This window comes from Lissotriton vulgaris, chromosome 5 (assembly GCF_964263255.1).
Source record: "Lissotriton vulgaris chromosome 5, aLisVul1.2, whole genome shotgun sequence".
Taxonomy (NCBI): domain Eukaryota; kingdom Metazoa; phylum Chordata; class Amphibia; order Caudata; family Salamandridae; genus Lissotriton; species Lissotriton vulgaris.
The window spans coordinates 1849573292-1849600014 of NC_141693.1; the positions used below are offsets into that span (position 1 = coordinate 1849573292).

General features: G+C 46.1%; 1 protein-coding gene across 1 annotated transcript in view; it reads left to right on the forward strand.

Moving 5' to 3' along the window:
* The window catches only part of LASP1 (LIM and SH3 protein 1), a 601479-nt gene that overhangs the window by 300518 nt on the left and 274238 nt on the right, over window positions 1–26723 (forward strand). Inside the window, exon 3 of the mRNA XM_086924327.1 lies at window positions 6058–6142. Within this exon, the coding sequence (XP_086780453.1) occupies window positions 6058–6142 (85 nt within the window). The remainder of the gene's footprint in view (window positions 1–6057; window positions 6143–26723) is intronic.

Here is a 26723-nt window from a genome sequence, read left to right on the forward strand (position 1 = left end):
TCAGCGGGCGGCAGCGTGAGATTGAGGATGTATGACTTGCAGGGATTGACCCGAAAACCCGCCACCGGTTCGAACTGAGAGAGCACTTCTTGCACCTGTGGGAGGGAGTTCCCCGGGCCCGCTAGTGACAATAGAACGTCGTCGGCAAAGAGGGATATTTTATGCTGCTCCCCCGAAAAGGGGAGACCAACAATATCCGGGTCCTCCCGTACCCTAAGGGCCAGAGGCTCGACGCTGAGCGCAAAGAGTAGGGGAGATAGGGGAGATAGGGGGCAGCCCTGCCTCGTGCCCCGGGAGTGCGCAAAGAAGGGTGAAACATGGCCATTCACCATAACCCTCGAGCGTGGACCATGGTAGTTGGCCCGAAGCATATCGATAAATTTGGGTGAAAAACCAAAAGCCTTCAAGGTACTAAAGAGGAAGTTCCAGTCCACCCGGTCGAACGCCTTTTCAGCGTCAATGCCCACCAAGACCGCCGGGATCTTAAAGCGATTAGCCTTCTCGATCAGGTGAATCAGCCTTCTGGTGTTGTCGTGGGTCTGGCGACCTTTTATGAAGCCCGATTGGTTGGGGTGAATAAGAGCAGGCATGAGGTCCTGGAGCCGGGCAGCCAAGATAGAGGAGTACAATTTAGCATCCACGTTTAACAGGGCTATGGGCCGGTATGATTCACATTTAGAGGGATCCTTCCCGGCTTTGGGAATAATCGAAATCATTGCTTCCGCCATGGTGCCCGTAGTTTGGCCCGCCTCCCTCATGCCATTGAAAAGAGTCACCAAAAAATCCCCCAGCTCAGAAGCAAATGTTTGATAGAAGGGAGCCGTAAAGCCGTCTGGGCTAGGCGCCTTGAGCGGTTTAAGGGACCTAATGGCGGTCAACACCTCCTCCCTAGTGAAGGGGACCTCCAGAAGGTCATTCCATTCTTTGGAAACTTGCGGGAGTGGATCAGCCCCTAAATATTCCTGCTGCTCTGCAGGCGCCAGGTGGTCTGCCGAGTATAGGGCGGCATAAAAGTCGCCGAAAAGCTCCTCCTTGACCGCGTCCCTATGTTCCACGGCGCCGGAGGGCGCCCGGATGCCACCCACATATTCCCTCTCACGCTTATCACTGAGCTGCCGAGCCAGATGTTTCCCCACTTTGTTGCCTTGAGCATAAGAAAGGCGCCGTAAGCGCAAGAGGGTATACTCCCCCCGATTATTATAGTGGGCCCTGAGTTTACCCCTCACTGCAGCAAGAGGGCGAAGAGTCTTTCGAGAAGGATTCTGTTTATGCGCAGTTTCAAGCGTCGCCAGCTCCGCCTCCAGCGCCTCCCTTTCCTCGCGCCTAAGCTTGTTCAGGGCGGAGTTCAACGCAATGCACGTGCCCCGTGTCGTCGCCTTAAAGGCGTCCCATTGGGTGAAAACCGAGGTGTCCCCAGCTTTGTTGAACTCGCCAATTGCTGTCCTAAGTTTTTTGCAGGATTCCTCATCACGTGTAAGGGAGATAGGGAAGTACCATTTGCGGTGTGGGGACGTCTCTGGGGCCCAAGTCAAGCACGCTGCCAAAAGACTGTGATCTGATACAGAGAGCGGAAATATTCTACTGTCACGCAAGTCCCCCTGCAGAGACTGATTTAGAAAAATGTGATCGAGACGTGAATACGTGTGGTGAACATGGGAATAGAACGTGTTATCCCTAGTGTGGGGGTGGAGGGCGCGCCAGCCATCAATAAGACTTAGACTAACCAAGGCGTCGCGCAACTCAGGGGAGAAGAGGCCCGCCTCCGTCCTTTGTTGGTGTGAGCAATCAAGACTTTTGTCCCAAACCAAATTGAAATCCCCCATTACTATCAATGCTCCCTCCACAAAGTCCCCCACCTCCCTCATGAAGGCCTCAAGGAACCCATTCTGGCCCGTGTTTGGTGCATAGATAACCACCCACGTGCAAAGCTTACCAAGGAGCATCCCCTTCACCATCAGCCATCTTCCCTCCTTGTCACCTCGCACCCCCATGGGTTGAAACTGAAGTGTAGAGCGGAACAGAAGCGCCACCCCCCGGTGCTTAGTAGTGGCAGAGGATTTGTATGCTTAAGCCTGGATTCGTCTTTACGGGCCAAATGAGTTTCCTGTACTCCCACCACATCCAAATGATGATTAAGAATGTATGTCCACACTTTCTGACGCTTTTGAGGAGAATTAAGGCCTTTAACATTCCAGGAGCCCATCGTAACTGGCATCATTTAGTCAGTACCCCCCCTCCCCCCCGCTCCACTCAGTGCCCCCCATAGTGCTAGAAGCAAACCAAACACACTCGCATTCATACCAAATCCCCTGCCGCCACCACTGAGCCAGTTCCAAAACAACCCTTCCCCAATCCAAAGGAGCCTCAAAACAATATACAAAAAAGAGAGATTCAGAACCAGAAAAGAACAAAGAAAGTCGGACATGACCATAAGGGTCGGGGGTAGAAGACCCGGGTAATGCCCCCCTCGAGTTCAGGGTCGGGGTAACCCTCCAATGGAGCACGGTCCTTCAAAGTACCTGAGATGGTAGAGCCCCCCCCGGCCCACGGGCCGCTGTTGGGGAAGCCTAGGCTGCTGAAGAGCTGTCCACCCGGCTCGACTCAGTCACCAGGGCCACCGAAGCCCAAACCTCTCCCCTCTCACTTTGGCTCACCGATGGAGTCGGACCCTCCGCCACACCATGTCTTCTCGGGGAGGCGCTGGCGCCCGCCGACGCGGCTGCTTCCTCCATGCCCAGAAGTTCCTTGGCGGCTGCCAGAGATCTCACTTGCACTAGTCTGTTCTGACATCTGAAAATGATCCGAAAGGGGTGACCCCAGGAGTAGGACACCCCGTGCTCCCGCAGGAAAGCCGTGATCGGGCGGAAGTCCCGTCGCTTTTGCAGAGTGGAAGCCGCCAGGTCGTGAAAAAGCTGAGGGTTGTGCCCTCGAAATTGCAAGTTGTTGGTGTCCCTTGCTTTCCGTAGGATTTTCTCTTTCAATTGAAAATCATGGACACAAACCAGAATGTCGGGCGGCGGCGAGCGCGTGCAGCGCGGCAGCCCAACCCGATGTACTCTGTCCATGCGAACCTCCGAGAGGTCGTCCTCCGCCAGAATTTGAAGAAACAGGGCCTCCACATACTCCCGCAAGTTCTCACCTTCTCCTTCCCAGGGTACCGCTCGGATCCGAATGTTATTACGGCGGGACCGGTTTTCCAAATCTTCGCAGTGGGCCTGAAGATCTAAATTCTGCTCACGTAGCCGGAGCATGTCCTGCTGTAGTTGATGGACGTCACCAGTGAGGCCCAGATCATGGTCCTCCAGGGTCGCCACCCGTTCTCCGATGCCGTCCACATCTCGACGGACCTCACGTAGATCGGAGGCCAGCTGCAACTTCAGTTCTGTGATATCGTCCTTGATAGACGCAAAAAGTTCAATCAAAAAGGCCTTCGTGACTGGGCCCTCTCCGTCGTCCTTGGCTGGGGACTTGCTAGAGCCGGGGGGCGATCCGGATGGACCTTTCCCAGGACCGTCCTTCCCTGGCCTATTAATGCGATTCCTCGTCGCCATGATGAGGCGCCTCAGCCATCCTCTGGGCTCTTCGCGACCTCCCGGAGTGTCCCGAGATATCAGGCCGCGCTCCCTCACACCTTCCGCGGTCTCCGCATCGTAGGCACCGGGAGGCCGAAGCAATCAGAAGGCAGCACTCGCCGTGTCTCTCAACGCCCGTTGAATCGCCTCCACGGTATAGGGGGTTAGGGGCGAGTCGGCACCTCTTCTCCTCAGTCTTCTGCGCTGTCCAGCAGCCGCTAGACAGGTCGGCGCCTCCTCGTCACCTCCGCTCAGGCGCAGTCAGCCAGATGGATCACAGGCGCGCCGGATGGGCTCGTGACGATCCCAGTCGGGGGGTCCCGCAGTGCAAGTGCTATACTACACAACTTGCTGAGGTCCAGAGTCCCCCCGTGCTAAGAGCCGATGCAAACCAGGCGAGGCTCTGTAGGCCGCACCAGCGCTCGTGCGTCACCACTTCGACACCTCGGCTAAGTCCGCCGTTCCAGGTCGTAGCTCGACGGGAGAAGGCTCAAACTCATTCAGAGCACCTAAGTGACCCCAGGAAAGTCAATTCCGGAGCTGAAATCGCCCCAATTCAGCAACACAAGGCTATGAATGGCTCGGGGTGCCGGAGGAGCTCACAGGCACGTCTTACTCCGTCGCCATCTTGGCCACGCCCCCACCCTCATTTTTTTTTACCAGACTTTGTTGTCAAAATGTATCCAGTGTGCAAGGACCCAGATGACCCCGAAGGCTATATTGGAACGCTTGCCGGTGAAGCAAATACTTCACTGACTCTCCGTCTTGGACTTTTACATCTAAAAGAGGTCATAATCTAGACCTCTGCACCAAAGTCATACCAATTTGTGATGGTCTCTATGTCTGAGGGTGCTGACAGCCTACAAAGCAACTGATGTCTGCATGCAGGACTGGTGCTTTTATATGGCTCCCCTCATCCCTGCCGGAGCAGTGTGACGTTTGCTCAGAGGATTGACATCACCTAGTGACAAAAAATAGAGCTGCTCTGAAAGTTTCCGGATCCAGATTGACGTATGGGGAATATTCACAAGGTGCGGAATTTGCAGTTCAGCTATCCTCCTGAAAGATAGTTACAGAAGGAAAGCAATTTGATAGTCTTGAATTCTATTGCAGGGTTGATGACCGGTGGGGTTAAGGTTTCATTGAAAAATGTTTGAGTAGAGTGTATGTATGTATTGCGACTTATATAGCGCATGTATTACCCGAAGGCATCAAGGCGCTTGCCTTGGGAACCCGTCCTGGCTTTTTCCCTGTGAGATAACCCCTGCTGGGCATCCCCAAGGTGAAAGCCAGGCATCCCGCAGCGGGTGGGCCGCCGTAGTGTGCATTCTCCTAGTTTACTTTCTCTTCTGCTTATTAGGGTTGTGCTTGCGATTCTATTCAGCGGATACAGGAAAGTTGCCTTAAATCTTGGTTCATCTCTAGTGTGATCTTCTTTAAAGTCTAAAGCTTACCCAGAGGAATGATCAGGGTGTTTAGTGTTTTATTCTCAGGACCCTTCATTCCCCAAAAATAAAAGTAATGTAACTTCCACTGACAGGACATTGACCTGTTCTTGCTAAACACGAATTGGGTTCTTCATATTGAGGGATAGGCCCATTCTAGGACTTTGTTTTGTACATATTTGAAATAAATGAGCTAATCACCTTAATTTTGTCAAGACTTTATTTTTGTCCACTGGAAATACTTCTGATGGAGCCACAACAGTAGCTTGTTAGGTTGTGGGTTGATCAATGTTTTCTTGTGCATTGCATTGTGGGGTTCTTCAAGCGATCAGCTGCATCCTACATGCAGTTTTAGGTTTAATTTGCAACAGTTTACAAGGCGTATTTCATTGTAATCATTTAAAGCAGTTATTCTCTGCATCCTTAAGATCAATATATGAATGCGGTGATGTCCTCTGTGGGGAAATGACTCAAGTCTTGACACTTGGCCTTACCCCTTGAGAGTACTAAACATGATTGTTGGAAGGGATATGAATTGTGGGGTCTTTCTTTCTTTTTTCTTTTTTTCTTTCAGGTTTTAGTGGTGCATAGTTATGCTACTGCTAATCAGACCTAGGTCCCATGTTCACTATGCCATTGGACTCTAGATGCACCTCAGTTATGAGGTTGAAGTAGGCCAAAACCTGGCAGAGATGGCTTCTGTTCCCATCTAGAAGTAACCTGTCCTAGTAGTTTGGGCTGGAACTTCCTGTTATACCAGGCCTAAATCAGAGTTGCATACGGCTGAATTCTATGTGGAGTGGTAAAAAGAGTGCAGAAAAAATAAATTGGATTGCGGCCACAGTAATATGCATTGGCAAATATATATCAAAGCTTTCCATCCATCTATTGTTTCTTTTTTCAACTCCTAGTAAGCATTCATCTTTACGCTGTTCTTTTGACGTAGTTAGTTTAAAATTGGCTGATCCATTGCAGTAGTAATTTCACTTTGAATTGTTGCAGTCGCTTGATTAAATTTAAGACTCATTTCTTGTTTTTAGACACTACCCGAAGCAGTCATACACCATGGTGGCAGACACTCCTGAAAACCTGCGACTAAAACAGCAGAGTGAAATGCAGAGTCAGGTAAGACCATCCATTGTATAGTATGCTTCAATGTTTAAGATTGTATTGCTACTTTTAATGTAGTACTGTATAGTCTATTTCTGATTAACAAACAACTCACTGCCAATTAAAGGAAAGCACATCCGTTGCTTAAGCCAAATGCCTGGCTATCAAATACCAAGAAACATAAGGCCTTTGTTTATTCCAGAACTGTTCAGCTGGCGTAGGTATACACTTGCAGTTAAAATAATTTAGGATTTTAATCCCAACTCTGTTTCACTGTGCAATCAGTGCAAGATGCGGCACAAGTACTGTTTCTTGTGTTGCATGTCCTCTTGCTCTACTTTTTATAACCCTCAAAGCAGTCCTGCATGCAACAGCCAGGTTTTTTTTTCAACTGTAAAATATGATCACATGGGATCAATGCTAAGATTCCTCAGGTGACGGTCTGTATGCAGCCACTGCTGTTTCAGAAAGCCATATACCATTTGCCTGGCTGTGTGCTGTGCCATACCTAATTATCATCAACAAGGGTACACTACAGGGGGCTCAAGATCACTGCAAACAAAGGCACCTAGAACTCCTCTGCACGCCAACAATCCTCACCTTCGCTTTTTCAGGAAAAGTTAGTGATTTGGACCTCACTTTAAGAAGAAACCAGATGTATTCTCTGACAGCTTTTACAATTGTGTTTAAGCAACCACAATCTCGAAGTACCCCTACCCAAGTCACTAACGCTATGCTTTGTAGTAGGTTAGGTTTATGCGCACACTGTTGAACCTGGTACCCTGTTACATACCAAACGATCCAGCAGGTGGAATGCTATCCCAGGATCCTTCTGGTGAAACTATTAGCATGTATATAACACATGATTGGCAAGATGTGTATCAAAACTACAACTACTGTAGCATTTTCTAAAAAATCTAACTTGGATACTCAAGACTATTGGCCAATTTCGTTGCTTATCAGATTGAGTAAAGGGCTTAAATAGGCACGTCAACAAGGCAATGACAGAATAGCTTGTGGACCATATTAGGCTCCACCCCACCCAGATCAGGTTCAGACTTAACCATGGCACTGAGACAATCCATGGGCAGTTGTTGAGGAGGCCAAAATGCTGCTGGATTTGGAAGGATCAGGGACTATTATTCTCCACGACCTTAGCATTTGACACCGCCAGTCATTATATTCTTAACAGAATCGGCAGCGCAAGTGTCCTCTCCTGGCTTCAAAAGAATTGTGGTTCAGACACTCATTCTTTCTCGTCTAGACTATGGAAACTCATTGTATCTAGATTGCACAGAACTCCGCGGCTCAAGTTCTTCACAATTTCTCTTGGCACAAATCTGCCTGGCCAGCTGATTTCCCTCCACTGGCTCACGGTAACCCAGAGGATTACATTTAAAGCACTCTCTAGCTCAGAGGGCATTTTTTGATAAAGGACTGCTGTTCTCCCCCTACACCCCTGGTAGAAATTTGTGATCCATCTATTCTCAATGTGCTGAGGTTCCCTCCATCAAAAAAGTCAGTAGTGGAGGCTGGTTCTTCAGATATAACGTTGCCAAGCTCTGGATTCTTTACCCCTCACTTTACGGATTCCCAACCTGGAACTTTTTCGACAGCTGCCGCCCTCTGTGTTCTCCGGCCACCCTGACTGGCACTGATTAGCACTGGGATGCCTACAGATAGCTATGTGCTCTTAAGTTACTTAGATAATAGAATGCTGTAAAACATGGTGATATTGCGTTGTTCCAAAATGTGTAAAGTATTCCTGCTTCCACCATGTGGTGAACATTTTTGGATTGTCTATGGGGGACAGGTTGGGTAGTGTAATCTCACTCTAACATCAGTCTCCCTTTTCATCAGTGGTTTAAACTATACTGAAATCCTTTTATTTCAGTCCTTTATTCTCTCAGATCTACTTCTTCCAACTTAAGACATGCGTGCCCTCAAATTCTCCTCCGTTTTATTCTTGTTTTCAATCCGTGTCACTAGCCAGGTCTCTTGATTCCAACCTTTCCCTCTTAATAATCGCACAACAGCCATGTTTTTATTCATGCTTTCTGATCCTCTACCTCCAACAAACATCCTTCTCCTGATCTTTGTCCCCACGGTATCGCTCTCGCTTGTCTTTATCTCCTCAGAATATTTTCTCACCTCAAAGCCATCCTTTACTAACTACTTATTTTAATTCTAACTTCTATCCTTTCACAGTATTGCTTCTTCACCTTTGGTTTGATTGAGTTTTTGGAACGTCTTCTCTTCTTACTTCCACAAATATCCCACAAATATCTATTTTTTTATCCCAGTCTCCTCTCAGAAAGCATATCTTTTCTATTAGCACACCTTTAATAACATACATAAATACTGTATTTCTCCTTCTTTGTGGGGGAGCCCAACACTCTTCATAGTCAGTAATATGTTGCTAAAGACTTGAAGTAAACCCCTGCCTATAAAAACCCAATTGTTTTAAAACTTCGATTTTGAAGCACACATAAGCAAAACGTAGTAACTTTGCTGAATATCCTATTGTGATTTTTCCTTTAACCCTTTGGCTCTGCTCTTGATCTTTACATATGCCATTTAAAGGTGTCGCAATGATGCCCTTCCCACATAAACGTACATCCTGTTTCTCTTTATTACGTGGGCTATTGTCCACTTTATTTGTTCCCACAGTAGGAGAAAACTGTCTTCATTGCCTGGAAATATATGTGCGTGGCATGTGAGCTGTAGATCACATGCTTTGCATAGCCTGCCATCTAGTGTTGGGTCCGGATGTTTGCACTTTGTTTTTCTTCGAAGAAGTCTTTTCCAGTCACGAGGTAGGTGTCTCATCCTTTTGGTGATCGTGCGCATGGACATTGACTTCGATGGCGGAAAAAAACTATCTAACAATGTTTTCGGATGTGAAATGCAGCGCTCCGGTTCAACACGGTTTCTCGGGTTCCCCTCTGCAAGCAATCCACAGCGGTATTGTTTCTCAATCGCATTTCCCATTCTACGCGTATCGTTTTGACTCAAAGTCCTCGATCGGAAGATTTGTGGAGGGCTGTTGGGCCAACCTGCATCGGGTTTACGAGCAGTCGATGGAACAGACTCCATTCAAACTCTATCCCGGGTGTTGCGCTAAGTTTCCATGCAATGACGAGTCAAAGGTGTTCCACTATATCAACCGACCAAGGGTAGGATAGACCATCTACCCCTTTTATTGATTTAATGTAAGTCCTAGCCCTTTGATCGGCGATCTGTGTGGCTAACAAGCAGCCAACCCCTTCCCTATATTCATATTGTTTAGATTTATACTTGTGATAGGTATTGGCTACTTTGTCTCTTAACCATCTCTTAAGCTTAGCTCTCACTTCTACAACTGCTGATATATTAACTGCTCCGCTCCATCTTTCACAGCAATAGCTCTTGCATGTTCTTGCTCCAGATCAAAGTAAAGCTTATGCTCCAGATCCACTTGCACAATTCTGCATTAAAATATACTGTAGTATAGCCCCTCTTACATAGCCCTTCAAACAATCCCATACCACCGCTGCAGACGCCTTACTACTGTTCTTCTCCAAATATTCTCCTAGTGTTTCTTGCATAAATTTCACATAGTCTGAGTTACTAAGGTGGTGTCTATGAAATGAAAATTCCCTTGTTGATTCTTTATCCCCGTGCTGAATCTGCATAACTGGGTTGTGATCCGATGCAATTTTGGGACATACCTCAATGGATGCCTTTTGCAGCATTGTTCTATTGATAAAAATTGTCAATTTGGGAATATTGTTTGTGGGGATGAATAAAATGTATACCCTGGAATAGATGGGCATAGTCTCCTCCAGGAATCCTCCAATTGATGTATATGGAGTAGTTCTAAGATAGCGGCCCTAGTCCTGCCCATTCTAGCATGTGTTGCAATATTAGTAGAGCCCATTTTTTTAATCAATGATACAATTAAAGTCCCCCATCACTATCGCCCACCCACTCAATTAATTCAGAGCATAAATACAAAATGATCTCTGGGCAATCTGTGTTGGGGCTGTATACCACACATCATAGTTTTGCGCCCAGAAATCAACAGTTGGGCAATTGCCCATGTCCCTTTAGAATCAGCCAGTGTACGCAAAACAGTTGCTCTACAATTCTTAACTTCAATATAGCCCCCCCCCCCCCCCTACCCCCGGATAGATTGCCTGCGAGGTACAAACAAGTAAGTCGAAACCATGCTGTTTTAATTGAGCTCAATCCTTAAAAGCTAAGTGCGTTTCTGAAAGACCTAATATGAGGTTTAAATACTCAAAGCTCCTCCATTACTAACCTGCGCTTTCTGGCTTGATTGAGCCCCGGTACATTCCAGCACATGTATTTAAAATCAGGCATAAAACGGTGTCCATATACTTTATTCAGTCGTGTCCCCCCCCCCTCATTACATTTCCCTTTTCCTTATACTCTACCAATAATATTTTTACTAAACTGTGGCTATTTGCAACTGTCCCTCCCTGCCCCCCTCCCCTCATGTCGCTCCACCAGTTTGACCATGAACAGCCGACTACCATTCTCTGATTCTCACCTGCTCTTCCTACACCCCCCGTACCTCTGAAAAGGAATCACCCCCCCATCCTGGCTGTCCCTGAGAGACCGCATTGAGAGAACGCCCCCTCCGCCCCTCCCATCACCCCGAGGCACAGCCATCCCCAACCCCCATCAATGTGTGAGTGTCGTATCAAGAAAAGAAGCAAATAAAATAGAAACAAATGCCAAAAGCAAGCACAAATATTTTTTTTCAATTGTCCCAGAGTACGCCACCTTTAAGTGTGGAGTCATTTTCTAGTAGTTAGCTGCCATTTTGCTGAAGCTTGTTTAGCATCCAGCTCGTTGAGAAAAGTGCGACTGACCATCTTTAATAATTGGCGTGCTGGCTCCTGCAAAAACACTTGCAAGCACACCACCTTAAAAGGATTTATCAATGGACGCAGCCTCCACAGTTTGTCCATTGTTTATCTTGCACAAGTCAGAGCATGCAAATACAGACCGTGTCCAGCCTAACAGGAGCAGATGGGCGTGCTTTTAAGTAAATTGCTTGGCGTAACAAAAAATTACCCATAAACACCAGCATTGTCCGTGAAAAATTTGACTTGCCTTGATTCCCCTGAGAAATAGTTAGGGTCAATCTGTGCGCCCGCTGGAAGGCTTGTTGAAAGAGGCGAACAATATAGGCCTGGGGATCAGAGCCCACCCTTTCTTCCGGTATGCCGAAGATCCTTAAGTTCTGTTGCCATTGGCGATTCTCTGGATCCTCAATCTTAGCCTGCATGAACATAATTTGAGAATCCTACGTTTTAGATAGATTCACAGTAAATTTATTAGCCTCTTCTACCGCTGCAACACGTTCCTGTAAGTCCATTACCTCTGAGGATAGCTGTGTAACCTTGGTAGTGATATCGGACAATGCTTGTTTAATAACTCTGCTGTCAATTTTAGCCTGCATGTAATATTCTTGGGACTCCGCTCTGAGTGGCTAATGCCTGCAAAATTGCGAACAACGATGGTTCCTTACAGTCAGTAGGTTGCGTGCCCTCTGTAGAGATTCCCAATTCTATTGAGGCAATACTGTAAATACTGGGCTACAGGCATGGTCCGAAGATGTTACCATCAGTGCAGAAGACCCACCTAATGATAAATCAGAGGAGCTATGAGATTTGCTGTTTCGAGCTCCTGATGCCCCATCATGGCCATCAGAACAGTTGTGGTGAGTGCACGAAATTGCTAAGTGCACGAAATTGCTAAGTCTACTAAGGGTGAGATATCTGCAATTCGCACAGACATGAGGGAAGCGAGTAGTAAAATTACCGAAGCTGAAAATAGAATTGGTTAACTTGAAGATGATATGGCCTGGTAGAATTGGGGTCTCTGGTTGGCACAGGTATGCACTTGTAACAAACAGGGACCCTCTCCTCTAGTCAGGGCAAGGGAACTACCCCTTTGGAATAACCCCTGCTCACCCTTTAGGTTGCGTGGCGCGAGCAGTGAAGGTTTATCTTCACGGCGCTAAGTCAGTTAAGCATTTATGACCACATACAGTAAATACAATGACCCACCTCAAATGGACACCAGGCGTAGATTTTGTATCAAAAATACGTAGGCCTTATATAAAAATAGTCAGTTGCAGAATTATCACAAGACCATATAACGTTTAGCGAATGAGGCCACCAGATTTAAATAGGCAAAAAGTTCTTTAGTGTTCTTGTCAGCAAGGTACGCTGGGGGTCGATGCGCGCTTCGCGCTGGTGAAGCGACCCTTGGGTGAATGACGGACAACAGGTAAAACAAACGTTGCGGACCCTGGATCCGAGGTGAACTCTGGATCGAGTTAAAGTGTACCTTGTTGTGAGTGTCCAAGGCGTTTCAGGCGTGGCCACAGGTGAGGGCGGACCCGAGACGGGGCCGGCGGTTCTCTGAGGAATTATCCGGCTTGAAGCCCCCTCTAGGTGCGAGGCATGTGAGCGGGACGATGTGTTTAGGTTGCGGGCGATCTGGAGTCTAGAGCAGCTCACGGGGCGAGGCGCCGTTCAGGCCTGTGGGGCGTACTTCTATTTAGTACGAAGGACATCCGCGGCGAACTCTTCTCAGTCAGTGTTGCAGGGTCGTACCTGTGGATCTGGGTTCGTCCCAGTCGACGATGTTACCGTCGATGACCTCGTCGACGAAGAAACCCTCGTCGACGACTAAATCTACGTCAACGAAGATACCGTCGACGACCTCGACGGTCCCGTCGACGACGGTACCGTCGACGAAACAACCAATTCAGCAGCAAACTGAGATCCCATCGACGCCACCTCTGTCAAGCTGCACTACCTTACAAGTCTGGTCAGCGCAGTCATCGGGGATTCTGTTACCATCACCTGCAACTACAGCTACGCTGTTGAAGAAAAGGGCTACTGCTGAGGCGATTCCTTCTACGCTAGTAGTGCCAGAGAAACTTTTGGATTCGGATGAGGAAGGATCCTATGAAGATAAACTTTGGAGCAGCCAGAAGCCCATCTGACCTCCAAATGAAGGTTCAAGATGATATGGAGGAAGAAATGCATGAAACAGAGCCTCTGTCAGATGAGGACAGGCCTGCTCCCGGCATGCAGATGCCGGAGGAATTGTTTCGCAATCTGCAGTACATGCTCAGTGATTATTATAGGCGTTTCCCACCTTCAGAGTCAGGTGACTCGCAGCTATCTACGCCAAGACCTAGAATAGCGACGCCGCTTTCTAAGCAGACACAGCCAATGGTTTCTGTGACGTTGGAGGAAGGACGTCCAGCATTGTCTGCGCCGCACGTCGCAGCTCCTCAATCAGGAGATGAAGAGTCCTCCGATCATGAGGAGCAAGAAGGAGAATTAGACAATAGGTCAGAATTGTCGGAGTATGAGGATTCTAATGCAAACACGCCCTCTCCGGCAGAACCTACTACATCTGAGTCACCTCCTGTGGACATTGCCTCATTCCACAAGATCATGGATAGAGCAACGAAGAGGTTCATGATAACGATGGAGTCAAAACAAGAAGAGTGCTTCTTGTATGACTTCAAGTCTACACCACAAAAACAGAGTTGGACCATACCTATCATAGAATTCATATGGAAGGAAGGACTGAAGATCATGTCCAAGCCAAATTCTTTGCCAGCAGTGCTCCCGAGAGTGGATAAGAAATATAGGGCACCGAATTCATCTCCCGCGTGCCTCATTGGGCAAGCGAAAGGAGACTCTGTGGTGGCGCAAGCAGCGCAAAAGAGGTCTTCTAACCCAACCTCTCAGGTCTCTGTTCCGCCTGACAAGGACGGGAGGCGTCTAGATTCTATCGGGAAAAAGGTTTCTACAATTGCAGCTACAACCATTAGAGCCGCAAACTCTCTAGCCATATTAGGGAGATACAATAGGCAGATGTGGTCTGACATCTCGCCGTATGTGGACAAACTCCCCGAGCCAGATCGGGCTGAAGCAAAGAAGATCCTTCAGGAAGGAGAGTGCGTCTCGTCTGAGATGATTGATGCTGCAGTGGACGTCGCTGCCACAGGATTTCGTCAACTAGCGGGTGCAGCTGTTCTCAGGAGGCAAGGATGGTTGAAGGCAACATCCTTTCGGCAGGAGGTCCAAACAAGGATTATAGATATGGCATTTGATGGAGAATACTTGTTTGGAAAGCATGTTGACGATGCTCTAGAAGCCATCAAAAAAGATACTGAGACAGCACGTTCACTGGGCACTTTACAATACAGAAAGTCTTCCTTTCGTGGAGCAAGAGGAAGAGGGAATTTCTCTAATAGAGGATGCTTTAACCAACAGCGCTCCTATACTTCCACCCAGGGAACCCAAAGATACCAGCCATATCGTCAACAGGCTTACGGACAGAGGAAAGGAAATTTCTCTCAGTCTCGAGGAAAATCTAACTATCGAGGAAGAGACAATAAGAAGTGAGGAATGCATCCTGCCGTCACTTTGTCCCAACCCGAACCAAATTGTAGGAAAAAATCCCAAAATTACTTAAATTGGTCCAAACTTACCACAGACAAATGGGTTCTGGATGTGGTAGCCAGAGGCCACATTTTAGAATTCGTAGAAACTCCCCCAAATTGCCCCCCCAAGAGGACCGCCTCCAGCACATCTCAAGGAGCTGTTTGCCCAGATCAACCCTATGATTCGGAAGGGAGCAATAGAAAGGGTACCTCATCATCCGAAAGGAAAAGGCTTCTACTCAAGATTTTTCCTTATTTGCAAGAAGTTGGGGGAATGGCGTCCCATCCTCGACCTGCGTGCCCTAAACAAATTCCTCAAAAAGCTGTCATTCAGGATGCTGACACTTCAAGAAATCCTCCAATTTCTTTCGGCGGGAGTATATGGCAACACTCTACCTTCAGGATGCATACTTCCACGTACCAATTTTTCCCAGGCACCGGAAGTTTCTAAGGTTCAGAGTGGCTGGCAGGGACTTCCAGTTCAAAGTTCTTCCATTTGGACTGCGCTCAGCCCCCAGAGTGTTTACGAAGATACTGGCCCCAGTGGCAGCCCACCTTCGCTTGCAGTCGATACAGATATATCCATATCTAGACGATTGCCTTATCAAGGCCAGTTCTTTCGACATGGTGCAAGCTCACATTCAAACAACTCGGTCACTGATGCAAAGCCTGGGTTTCTCAGTGAACTTCGAAAAATCGCACCTCACGCCAGCAAGGAGAAAGACTTTCTTGGGAGCGACACTGGACACCAAGCTTGCCCAAGTATTTATCTCAAAGGAAAGACAGGAAAAGATACAACGGTGGCTGCGGCACTGTTATTAAAAAGGTGCGTTTCAGTGCGCATGTTCAAGTCCTTCATCGGGATGATTTCTTCCTGTATTCTTCTCACCCCCAACTGTCTTCTTCGGATGAGGCCCTTGCAAGAGGAGCTCAGTCGCCAGTGGATACAGGTGTCGGGGTCCTTCGAGGATATCATCCAAATAACGCCTCGAATGCGAGAAGCGATTCAATGGTGGAGTCAAGGATCCAACATACAAGTGGGATGCTCTTTCCTCACGGAAGTGCCCAGGTTCATAGTAACGACGGACGCTTCGATGACAGGCTGAGGTGCACACCTCCAAGGCATGACGGTCAGCGGAAGATGGAACAAGATCCAAATGACATGGCACATAAACAGGCTAGAATTGCACGCCATCTTTCTAGCCCTGAAGTCCTTTCAAGCGACCCTAGAAAGCGCCACAGTTTTGATTCGGACCGACAACACCACCTGCATGTATTATCTAAACAAGCAGGGAGGCACAAGATCAGCCCGGTTGTCGCAGGAAGCACAAGAGATTTGGAGTTGGGCCCTGACTCATAATATCCATCTGTCAGCAGTCCATATCCCAGGAATCGCGAATGTGTTGGCGGACTCTCTCAGCAGGTCCGGCTGCACTCAAGAGTGGGAATTACATCAACCATCTCTAGACTGCATCTTTCAGACATGGGGGCATCCGGATCTGGACCTGTTTGCGACACACCAGAACCGGAAATGCCCATACTTTGCAAGTTGGGTTCCCCACAAGGACTCGTGCGGGGATGCCCTTTCGCTGAATTGGAATCAAATATTCGCATACGCTTTTCCACCGATGCCTCTGATCCCGAAAGTCATCAAGAAGATGAAGAAGCAGCCATGCCGGTTGATACTGATTTCTCCACGGTGGCCCCGGCAATACTGGTTCACCAAGCTACTCCTTCTCTCGGAATGCAACCCTATCCAACTTCCTCGCATTCCGAATCTTCTCTCCACCCAGAAAGCCAGGGTGTACCATCCGGACCCGAACTCGCTGAAATTGTCAGCTTGGCTCCTCAGCACATGGAATTTGCACACTTAAACATTCCACAGGATTGCCAGGATGTACTGGCGAAGGCCAGAGCTCCATCCACGATCAAGACCTACAAACTTAAGTGGAGGCGTTTCTGTGCATGGTGCCAATCTAATGGTCTTCATCTCATTCATGCCAAACCAGAGCAAATCCTTCCCTTCTTTTTGCACTTGGCAAGATTGGGTTTGGCACATTCTACTCTTAAGGTCTTCCTGGCTGCCATTTCTAGATTTCGTCAAGATGGCTCAAATTCTTTGTTTTCTGTGCGGATCATACAACAATTTTTCAAGGGATTGTTTCGTATGTTTCCACCTGTGCGGAAACCTCCTCCTGCATGGCATCTGAATGTCGTACTAACTCAGCTCATGCGTCACCCTTTCGAGCCGATCCATAAGGTGGACCTGAAATTTTTGACATGGGAAGTGTCATTGTTACTAGCCTTAACATCTGCTAGAAGGGTTAGCGATATTCAGGCATTTACATCTAAAGCGCCTTTCATCCAATTCACCACGGACTCAGTAGTACTGCGTACTAATCCAACGTACATGCCAAAAGTGCCTTTGGATTTTCATCTGAATGAGCCGGTTGTCCTCAAAACATTCTTTCCAACCCCACAGTCTCCGGCTGAAAGAGCACTACATTCGTTAGACATTAGAAGATGTCTTAAGTTTTATTTATCAAGAACCTCTGCCATCGGCAAGACGGATCAACTGTTCGTGGCCTATGGGCGGCAGCGCCAGGGCTGTGCAGTTTCAAAACAGACCATTGCTAGATGGGTCTCCTCTACGATTGGACTTTGTCATCAGCAGGCCGGTAGACCCTTACAGGCCTTGCCAAGAGCACATTCTACAAGGGCGGTTAGCTCTTCCACTGCCCTTTTTGCTGGTGTGCCTCTTCGACAGAGCTGCTACATGGTCTAGCAGACACACCTTTACTAGACACTGTCTAGATTCAGCAGACGACGCAGATGCTTCAGTTGGAAGAGCAGTGCTGCGCAATCTTTTCAAATAAGGTGAGCCTCTGTTTCCACCTCCTCCTCTATGCTCTTTAGACGTTATTCAGAAGTTGATGATTATTATTATTCATTTATACTGTTATATATATATATATATATATATATATATATATATATATATATATATATATATTTATTTATATGTGGATGTATGTTTTTGATACTCTGACGTCTACGAGCATTATGCTAGGAGTACTGCTTACTATTCTGATTCAGACATGTGAATCTATGAAAGACACCCCTAATACTGGAGAAGAACAATAGTTACTTACCTGTAAACAGGTGGTTCTCCAGTATTGGTGTCTTTCATAGATTCACATGCAACCCGCCCGCCTCCCCCCAGAGACTCACTCAGGCATTATGGGGTTTCACTCCGGTGTGAGAAAATCTGAGAGCCTGAGCCTCTGGGGAGAACATTCTGGTGGGTGCTGTCGCCTGATTGGCTGCAGTTTGGACTAAGACATGACGACTAGGATAGTCACGATTGTGAAGGTGGGTGCTGTCGCCTGATTGGCTGCAGTTTGGACTAAGACATGACGACTAGGATAGTCACGATTGTGAAGGTTTTTTATACTGTAGCTGGTGCTACTTTACTTCCTGGTTGGGTATTTCTGATATTTGCTATATGTATTATGGCATTTTATTGCTTTTATATATACCGTGGGACTCCCACTCAGACGACGGGGAATGTTTCAGGCATGTGAATCTATGAAAGACACCAATACTGGAGAACCACCTGTTTACAGGTAAGTAACTATTGTTCTTCTTCATGGTGCGGCACGGACCTTAGTATGCAGGAGGGCAAAGCGGGACAGTCTGGTACGTATCGGCGTACGGACCGTCCGGGCTATCAGATGTACTCCGTGCAGATTCCGGCGGGAGAGGGGAAGAGGCGCACAATGCGCTCCGTAGCAGGCGAGGTGACAGAGCGGGCGGCTCGGCCCAGCGGGTAGAGAGCGACTCTAACTCGAGCGGGGCTCTCAGCGGGCAGGGGCGGCCAGGCTCCGGGCTGTCATGACCTTAGGAGGGGCGAGGGCACCAGAGTCACAACTCTGCTGCTGGGTCCTTGCGTTCTCTTCCCTTGCCAGACGGGCACATGCAGAATTGAACCCACTGGTCCTGGGGTTCAGTTCAGGGGGCAAGCTCAGATTAAGCCCTTGGAGATAAGTGGAAGCACAATAAAACAGTCCTCTCTGGTCTTTTCCTCTCCTTCCTCAGCAAGGCACCACTGCAGGCCAGTCCTTCAGCTTCTTCTTGGTCCTTCTAGTTGGGCAGAGGTTCGTTGTGGTAAAACAAGATCTGATTTGTTAGGAGCAGGGCTCCTACTTTTATACAGTTTCTTTTGTCTTGGCAGGCCAGGGGGGCTTTTGCATAGTTCATTTCAGCTCTGGAGCACTTTGTTTGGCAAACTCTGGTCTCTCCTTTCAGGGAGCAGGGCAGGCACATCAGCAGGAGGTGGAGCCAGCATTGTGACGACAAGCACAGTCTGGATCACTCTGACAGTCTTCCCTCTTCCTGGACCAGGTGCAGGGCAGAGTCATCAGTCGCTCCCCAGGGGGCGGAGCCAGCATTGTGGTGGCAGAGCACAGCCCTATTCAGAGTCAAGGGGCACTCCCACCACCCATCCTGGTGTAATCCCTGTATTCACCACCTGTCATCCCCAGCCCTGTCACTCACAGAACCCAGACAGTAGATACACATAAGAGGCGGGCTTAAATGGTTAGGCAAGCAAATGCTAACTTTCTAATAGTAGCATTTGCAAACACATGATATTAAAATAAACCTTACTAAAAGAAGTATTTTTTTATTCTAAGTTCAGGCATACTAAACTTAACTTTCTACCTTGCTCCCTGAGTCTGTTGGGATTATATAGTGTAATAATTCCAGCAGCCCATTTGGCCTATGGAGAGCAGGTAGCCTTACAATAGTGAAAAACGAAAATGGCTGTAATTCACTATTAGGACATGCCACATACATCAGGGCTTGTCCAACCTTATGCTTACAATGCACCCTGCCCTCGGGCCTACCATAGGGGTGACTCACATGAAGTAAAGGGAAGGTTTAGAGGCAGGCCAGTGTGTGCACTTTCCCAGCCAGCATGACAGTACCAGACTGCACGCAGGTTCTGCCATGGCATACCTTATACACATTTTAAAAGGCTGCTTCTGTGGGTGGCGCAACTAGTACCGCAGGTCCACTAGCAGTATTTGTATTTACAAGCCCTGGCAGTCCTGGTGCACTTTACTGGGGACTGACAGTAAATCAAATGAGCCAATCATGAAAATCAATTATAGGTACACTTTACATTTGGAGCACTTGCACTGGGGCACAGATTGGCCATGGCGCAGTGCCCTGAGCAGCTAACACCTGCAAAAACTACAGTTGCTGCAGGCCCACTAGCAGTATTTGTATTTACAAGTCCTGGCACTCCTGGTGCACTTTACTGGGGACTGACAGTAAATCAAATGAGCCAATCATGAAAATCAATTATAGGTACACTTTACATTGGGAGCACTTGCACTGCGGCACAGATTGGCCGTGGCGCAGTGCCCTGAGCAGCTAACACCAGCAAAACATCTGAGGCACATCAGCAAAAAGTAGAAGGGAGGCTCACGCCAAGGTGCCAGGTCTAACATGGCCACAATGAAAAAAATAGTCAAGACCCTAGATCAAAAATCCCAATCATTTAACAAGCAAATTGCATATTTGGACGACAGAAATAGAAGGGGGAACCTCTGCATTTTTGGAATCCCAGAAGGAAGTGAGGTTGAAGCGGGTTCCTGCATTGGATTCTTGGAGAAATAGTTGCCTCTAATGACCAAAATAAAATTTGACAAGCCGTTGGAATTTGACAGGGCCCACAGAGTTCCTACGAGGAGAAATCCTACTCCGTCTTAACCCAGGCCAATTGTCTGCAAACCACTAAGATACCAGCACGTAGAGGTAATATTAGCTTTTATGAGGAAGTAAAATAATTTGCTTTGGAATTCGAACAAAATCTTCATTTCCCATTACTACTCAAAAGCAACCGTTGAAACAAGGAAAAGCTTCCTAGCGCTCCGCCCAAGGATGAAAAGGTTGGGCATCCAATACTCTTTCGCTGGCCCTGCAAGATACCGTGTTGTAGCTCAAGGATCTGCCCACCTTTTCTGCGACGGCATATCCCTCAAAAACATTTTAGACAGTTTTGATGATCTCTAAAAGGACACCACTAAGACCCAGGATCATGCTCAGAGGAATAATAGTGAGACCTGAGTGAGTCCTAAGGCTTGTATAGCTTGAGGCGTGATATACAGTCTATACATCTTCATGTTTCTGATGTTACATTGTTGCATTATAAATTGGGTCACCAAAGAATTATATTGTGGTTATAACACTACTTGGTACAAGATTTAAACGATTTGCAACTATTCACAAGTAATACAAGGTTCCTCAGACAAACAAAAGATTGTTATATCACATATGATATCACATACGATGATTTACCAAGGTTATCCTAGCTGCACCTACTACATGAACCTACTAACATGAACCTATTATATCTCAGACTAACGCGAGACTATCATATCTCAGACTAACAGAATACCATCTTATCTCATACAATAGGCTGCCATGGTTATCCAATTTACACCACAGTCACCCTACCTCAACGATCAACATTACTGCTCCAGCTATTAGCTACTAGCAGCTACTAACTAACAACAACTGTTTTAGCTATTGTATTGCTGTATTACTTGGGCATTACTTGGTGCTTTGCCTTGTGCACTCGTTGTGCATCACCAGATACTTTACATACACTTCAAGCTTATTCCATAACACTATTCCATGACCTATTCCATGACCTATTCCATGACCTATTCCATGACCTATTCCATGACCTATTCCATGACCTATTCCATGACCTATTCCATGACCTATTCCATGACCTATTCCATGACCTATTCCATAGTATACCCCACGACATAATCCATAGTATACCCCACGACATAATCCATAGTATACCCCACGACATAATCCATACCCCACGACATAATCCATAGTATACTCCATGACACTAAAACCATCAGGGCACACTCGTATATGATATGTCCTACTGCGCTATTCTGGTGCGCAGATGTTCTTTTCGCAGGTGTTTCTTATGTTTTCTCTTCGGTTATTACACGTGTACTGAATGTTTAATGATGATCGACCGGATGTCGCACAGATTGTTAAATGTAAAAAGGGTTTTGCTAAACATAAGTTTTCCAACCTGTTCCGGGAAGGAGTTGACATTTTCCTGCAATCGCCACGTCGTACGCAAATCATTTAGGGGGTGGGCTGGGAGTGAGGGGGAGAGGGAGGGAGGGGAAATCCTGTTGTTGAGAATGTTGATGGGATTGATGAGAACGTTCATATATGTTTTGTCGGACTTGGGTACTTTTACAGGACATGCCCCTCCTGTTATTATTTTGCGTTGTTTCTCTCATTTTTCCTCTTTTTTTCACCTTTCTCTTTTTCTCTCCTTTCCTTCCTTCCTCCGCTCTGTGGCCAAAGTACTAGTAGATTGCACGGTTTTAAAACAGATCATATACAGGACATGTTGCTTCCTGCAATGGTCTTACACAATCCTCACTAGATGCACTACAGACACAAAAATGAACTCATTACTTAAGCAGATTAAAATTGTCTCTCTGAATGTTAAGGGCCTGAATCATCCAGTAATGAGGAGGAAAATCATGGACTACATTGACAAGCAGAGAGCTGACATCATTCGCCTACATTAAATTAGAGGACTCTTTGAAGGGCAACCAATATTCAGAAGTTCTTTGTTCAAGCGCAGTGGGTAAGAAAAATGGGTAATAACTATGATAACAAAGAGTTCAAGGCTAGAATTAATTTCACACTCAACAGACAGTCAGGGGAGGTGGATTACTGCCAAAATACCGAGAGAAAACTCTGTCCTCTTTGTAACCAATATCTACGCCCCGACAAACGACAACAGCTTGTTCTAGGAGGACCTAGAAAAAAAGATTCTCGCGCTCCCGGACTCTGCCCCCTCCATAATCGCAGGAGATTTTAACCTACCTTTAGACCCTTGTCTTGACAGGAACTCCTCCTGTAAATTCAAAGTTAACAAATCACACAAGTCACTTATGCACTTATGTAAAAGATGTAACATGCTAGATGCATGGAGGTTGCAAAGCCCCACTGAGAGGGACTACACGTTCTACTCGTTTCCCCATAATTCATACTCCTGTATAGACTAATTTTTTATTTCAGTGAATGATATAAGCAGGGTTGATCAATCAACCATTGAACCAAGAGTTGTCTCCGACCACTCCTGTATTACACTGACGCTTACAGACACATCCTCACAAACCAAAGAATCTCTCTGGAGATTCAATGATGAGGTCTTAGTCTCGCATGAACACAAAAAAAATATTGAGGAGGCCATCAAAAACTTCCTGGTGGATATCAAAGTGAACGACACCTCATCTTACCAGATGGGAAGCCCTAAAATCGACTGCGAGAGGTGTAATTATAAAACTTAAATCTAAAATGAATAAAGAGGCAAATTCGAAATTGAAGAAGTTAGAGGAAGATATTTCAAGACTGGCAAAAACACACATTACTAACGACCCAGGGACTCTGACAGAAATCCGAAATAAAAAATACGAATATAATAAAATTTTCAGTACAAGAGAGGGTATCTAGATAAACCAACAAAAAAGTCTTCGCCTGTGTGAAGCAAACAAAGCCAGGAAATCACTGGCATCTTATTTAAAATTCAAAGCCCAGAGATACGCGATCAAAGCTATCAGATGAAAAAGGAAATGTTCAGACAAACCCCAAAACATTTCAGACACATTTAGAGTTCTACAAAAAGTTATATAGTCACAATACCGAAGTAAAATCGCATAAAGCACAAGAATATCTAGAAAAGGCAGCATTGAGAACACTAAGTGACCAGGAGAAGGACTCCATTAAGGAAATAATCACGATGGAGGAACTTAAAATGGGCATTATAAAAATGTAAACTGGTAAGGCTCCGGGACCTGACGGGTATAATGCTTCCTTTTATAAGTCCTTCGAGGAGCATCTATGTGACCCTCTACTACTCCTATACCACCAGTTTGCATCCACTGGCCAAATAACTGGCACACCTTCGGAAGCCATAATCAGTTATCCCAAAAGAAGGAAAAGATGATTTGTTGACAAAAAACTATAGACCAATTTCACTAATAAACCTAGACTGCAAACTATATGCGATGATCCTATCTTCCAGAATACAAAAATATATAGCTAAAGTCATCCACCCATCTCAAACAGGATTTCTAAAAAACAGATTGTCCAGTGAAAACACCAGAATTTTTTGTCACGCACTAGAGAAAGCAAACTAATAAACTCCCCGACAGTCGCAATAACGGTCGACGCAGACAAAGCGTTTGATAAAGTCGACTGGTCATTCCTAGAGGCGTCTTTTAGGAAATAAAATCTAGGAGAGAACTTGATCAAGATAATCATGGCTCTATACCATGAACCGAGAGCTAGGGTAAGAGCCGGAGGAACGCTTTCAGAAATGTTTCCAGTTAAAACAGGGCACCAGGCAAGGTTGCCCACTATCGCCCTCTTTATTCCTACTGGCCATTGTACCTCTCCTCCAACATCTACGGGCCAACCAGGACACTAAAGGCATAGAATTTGGGAAGAGTACATTTAAGGTGGCAGCATACTGGGACGACATACTAGTAGTGTCAGAGGATGCAACAAAAGCTATACCGGCCCTCATGAAGTCGATCTAAGCTTATGCAGAAGTTTCAGATTATACTCTAAATAGGGATAAGCTACTCAACTTTTGTGGCTGCAGAGAGATTTTAGGCGAATCTGGATTGTCTTGGCAATCTGGTACAATAAAATATCTAGGCCTGGAATTTGCAAACGACCTCATCTCCACTCTAGAAGTGAACGAATCCACTACCTTAAAAAAAATCATAAATCTCCTAGAAGGGTGGTCTCAAATTCTTATAGCGATGGGGTAGAGTCGAAACTATCAAAATGATGATCGCACCTCTCATAAACTATCTCGTTAGTATGTTGCCCATGATGCTATCGGATTACTTTATAAATAAGGTTGATAAGACTATCAATATTTTCTTATGGCAAGGGAAAAAAGCAAGGATCTCCAGAAGTAAATTTAGGTTTGGGAAAAACATGGTAGGAGTTGGCCTTCCTAATTTTCGAAATTATCAAATATCATACCTTTGGAAAACTGGGAGCCGCAGGGTTCATAGATAACCCTAATTACAAACCACAATATGTAGACTTGACACTACACCTCACTAAAGGAATTCCCCTCCAAGCAATTATGGCAATGCAGACGAATACACTGGAACACTCTAAATACATCATAACAAATACAATAAAAGCCCTAAAACGGCTGGAGATTCTCTCCACAACAAAAATGGGTACCTCAAATTTACAGGCGATATGGAACAACCCAGCGATTAAAAATAAAGAACCCATATTCTGAAAAGACTGGTCTCAAAAAGGGATCAACTTCCTCAAGGATCTATATAATGAGACCGGTCCGATCCCATTCTCCACACTTAAAATAATAAGGGTTTAATCGAGTTAGACTTCTATGACTTTCAAAAATTAAAAGTCCAGATCTCAAAACGTAACTCTATTTTTAACCCTCCCTCACTACCCTCCAGACTCTCACAATTATTAAGTGCTGGCCACAGTCTCAGATTGTTACAAACTACTGCTCCTTAACCCGTGCAAAAAAGATTTGAATAATGTGGCAAAATGGGAGGCAGAACCAAACAGTAAAGCAATTAAACTGGACTGGAAACAAATGCATACAATGCATTTCAAACACAAAATCTCCCCTACTCTGTCACAAACAAAATTTATGATCATAAACCGGTCTTACTGGACCCCCGTAAGACTATTTAGATTAAATCTAACCCAGTCCCCACTATGCTGAGATTGCAACACACATACAGGTGACTGATCTCACACGCTCCTGCTATGCCCGATGCTAGAAAAGTTTTGGAATCAAATTTTTAAATTCATTTCACAGACACTTAGCATCTCCCCGGTTAAAGAACTATCCTATATATTGGCAGGCTCTTTGGACCCTGATCTGTCGAGGGAGGATGACTGTTTTCTGCTTGACTTCATGTTAACACTTGCATGTAAAATAGTCCTGTGTAATGGGAAGAGCTTTGGGAATATCAAAGTCAAGGAATGGCAAGATTGGTTAATCTTTTTGAGAGGAGCAGATAACATTGTCTTAAATACCTCCCCTTGGAAACCCAGGCACAGGAAGCTATGGAAGGCGCTTGACGCTAGTCCTGAGATTTTTAAACCCCCCTGAGTGCTAGGCCTAGATGTCCACGCACCATACTACCCCATGCCCTCACTGCTTTTGGAGATTGGATTTCAAGGAAGGCTCCCCTTTTGATTCCATTTGATCTTAAGGCACCACCTATAGTTCTAGCCTTTTGGCGCCGAGCTCTAACTTCTAGCTCCTCTCTTCTCACTCTTCCTCCTTCTGTACCTCTATCACTCTCTACTTTCCTATCTTCATCTCTAGCCTTTTTATGAGGGCTCTGTATTATACATAACGTGCCCCATGTCAGAAATAAGTTTCCCTGCTATTTCGAGGAAAATATGCTGTCCATAAGACAGACTTCAATCAAGTTTGATCCTCACTGACCATTACGAAGGATTGTACAACTCAAGCATCAGGCCCTATCACGGATCTGCCAAGTGCAACTTGCATGAATGCATGTTTGCTGTTTCTCCAGTATTAGGGGTGTCTTTCATAGATTCACATGCTTGAATATTCCCCGTCGTCGAAGTGGGAGTCCCACGGTAAATAAAATAGCAATAATGCTAATAATATATATATATATAAATATATAAAGTATCATATAAGTAGTAAAACTGATAAAATATGTACTGAAAAACCTTTACAAAGGTTACTACATAGGAATGCATTAGAGAGAAAAAACTCATTTGCAACATATCAGTGTCATTATGTTAGTCCAAACTGCAGCCAATCAGGCTCAAGCACCCTCTAGAACCTTCTCCTCAGAAGCTCAAGCCCTCAGATTTTCTACCGCACGTCGTGTGAAGGGAGTCTCCCTGAGCTCTGCTCAGTTCTTTCCAACTTATCTACTCTTCTCAGTTTGTTCACAAAGATGTCAAGTAAGAAGTCTTTATTTAGACCTTGTTCCT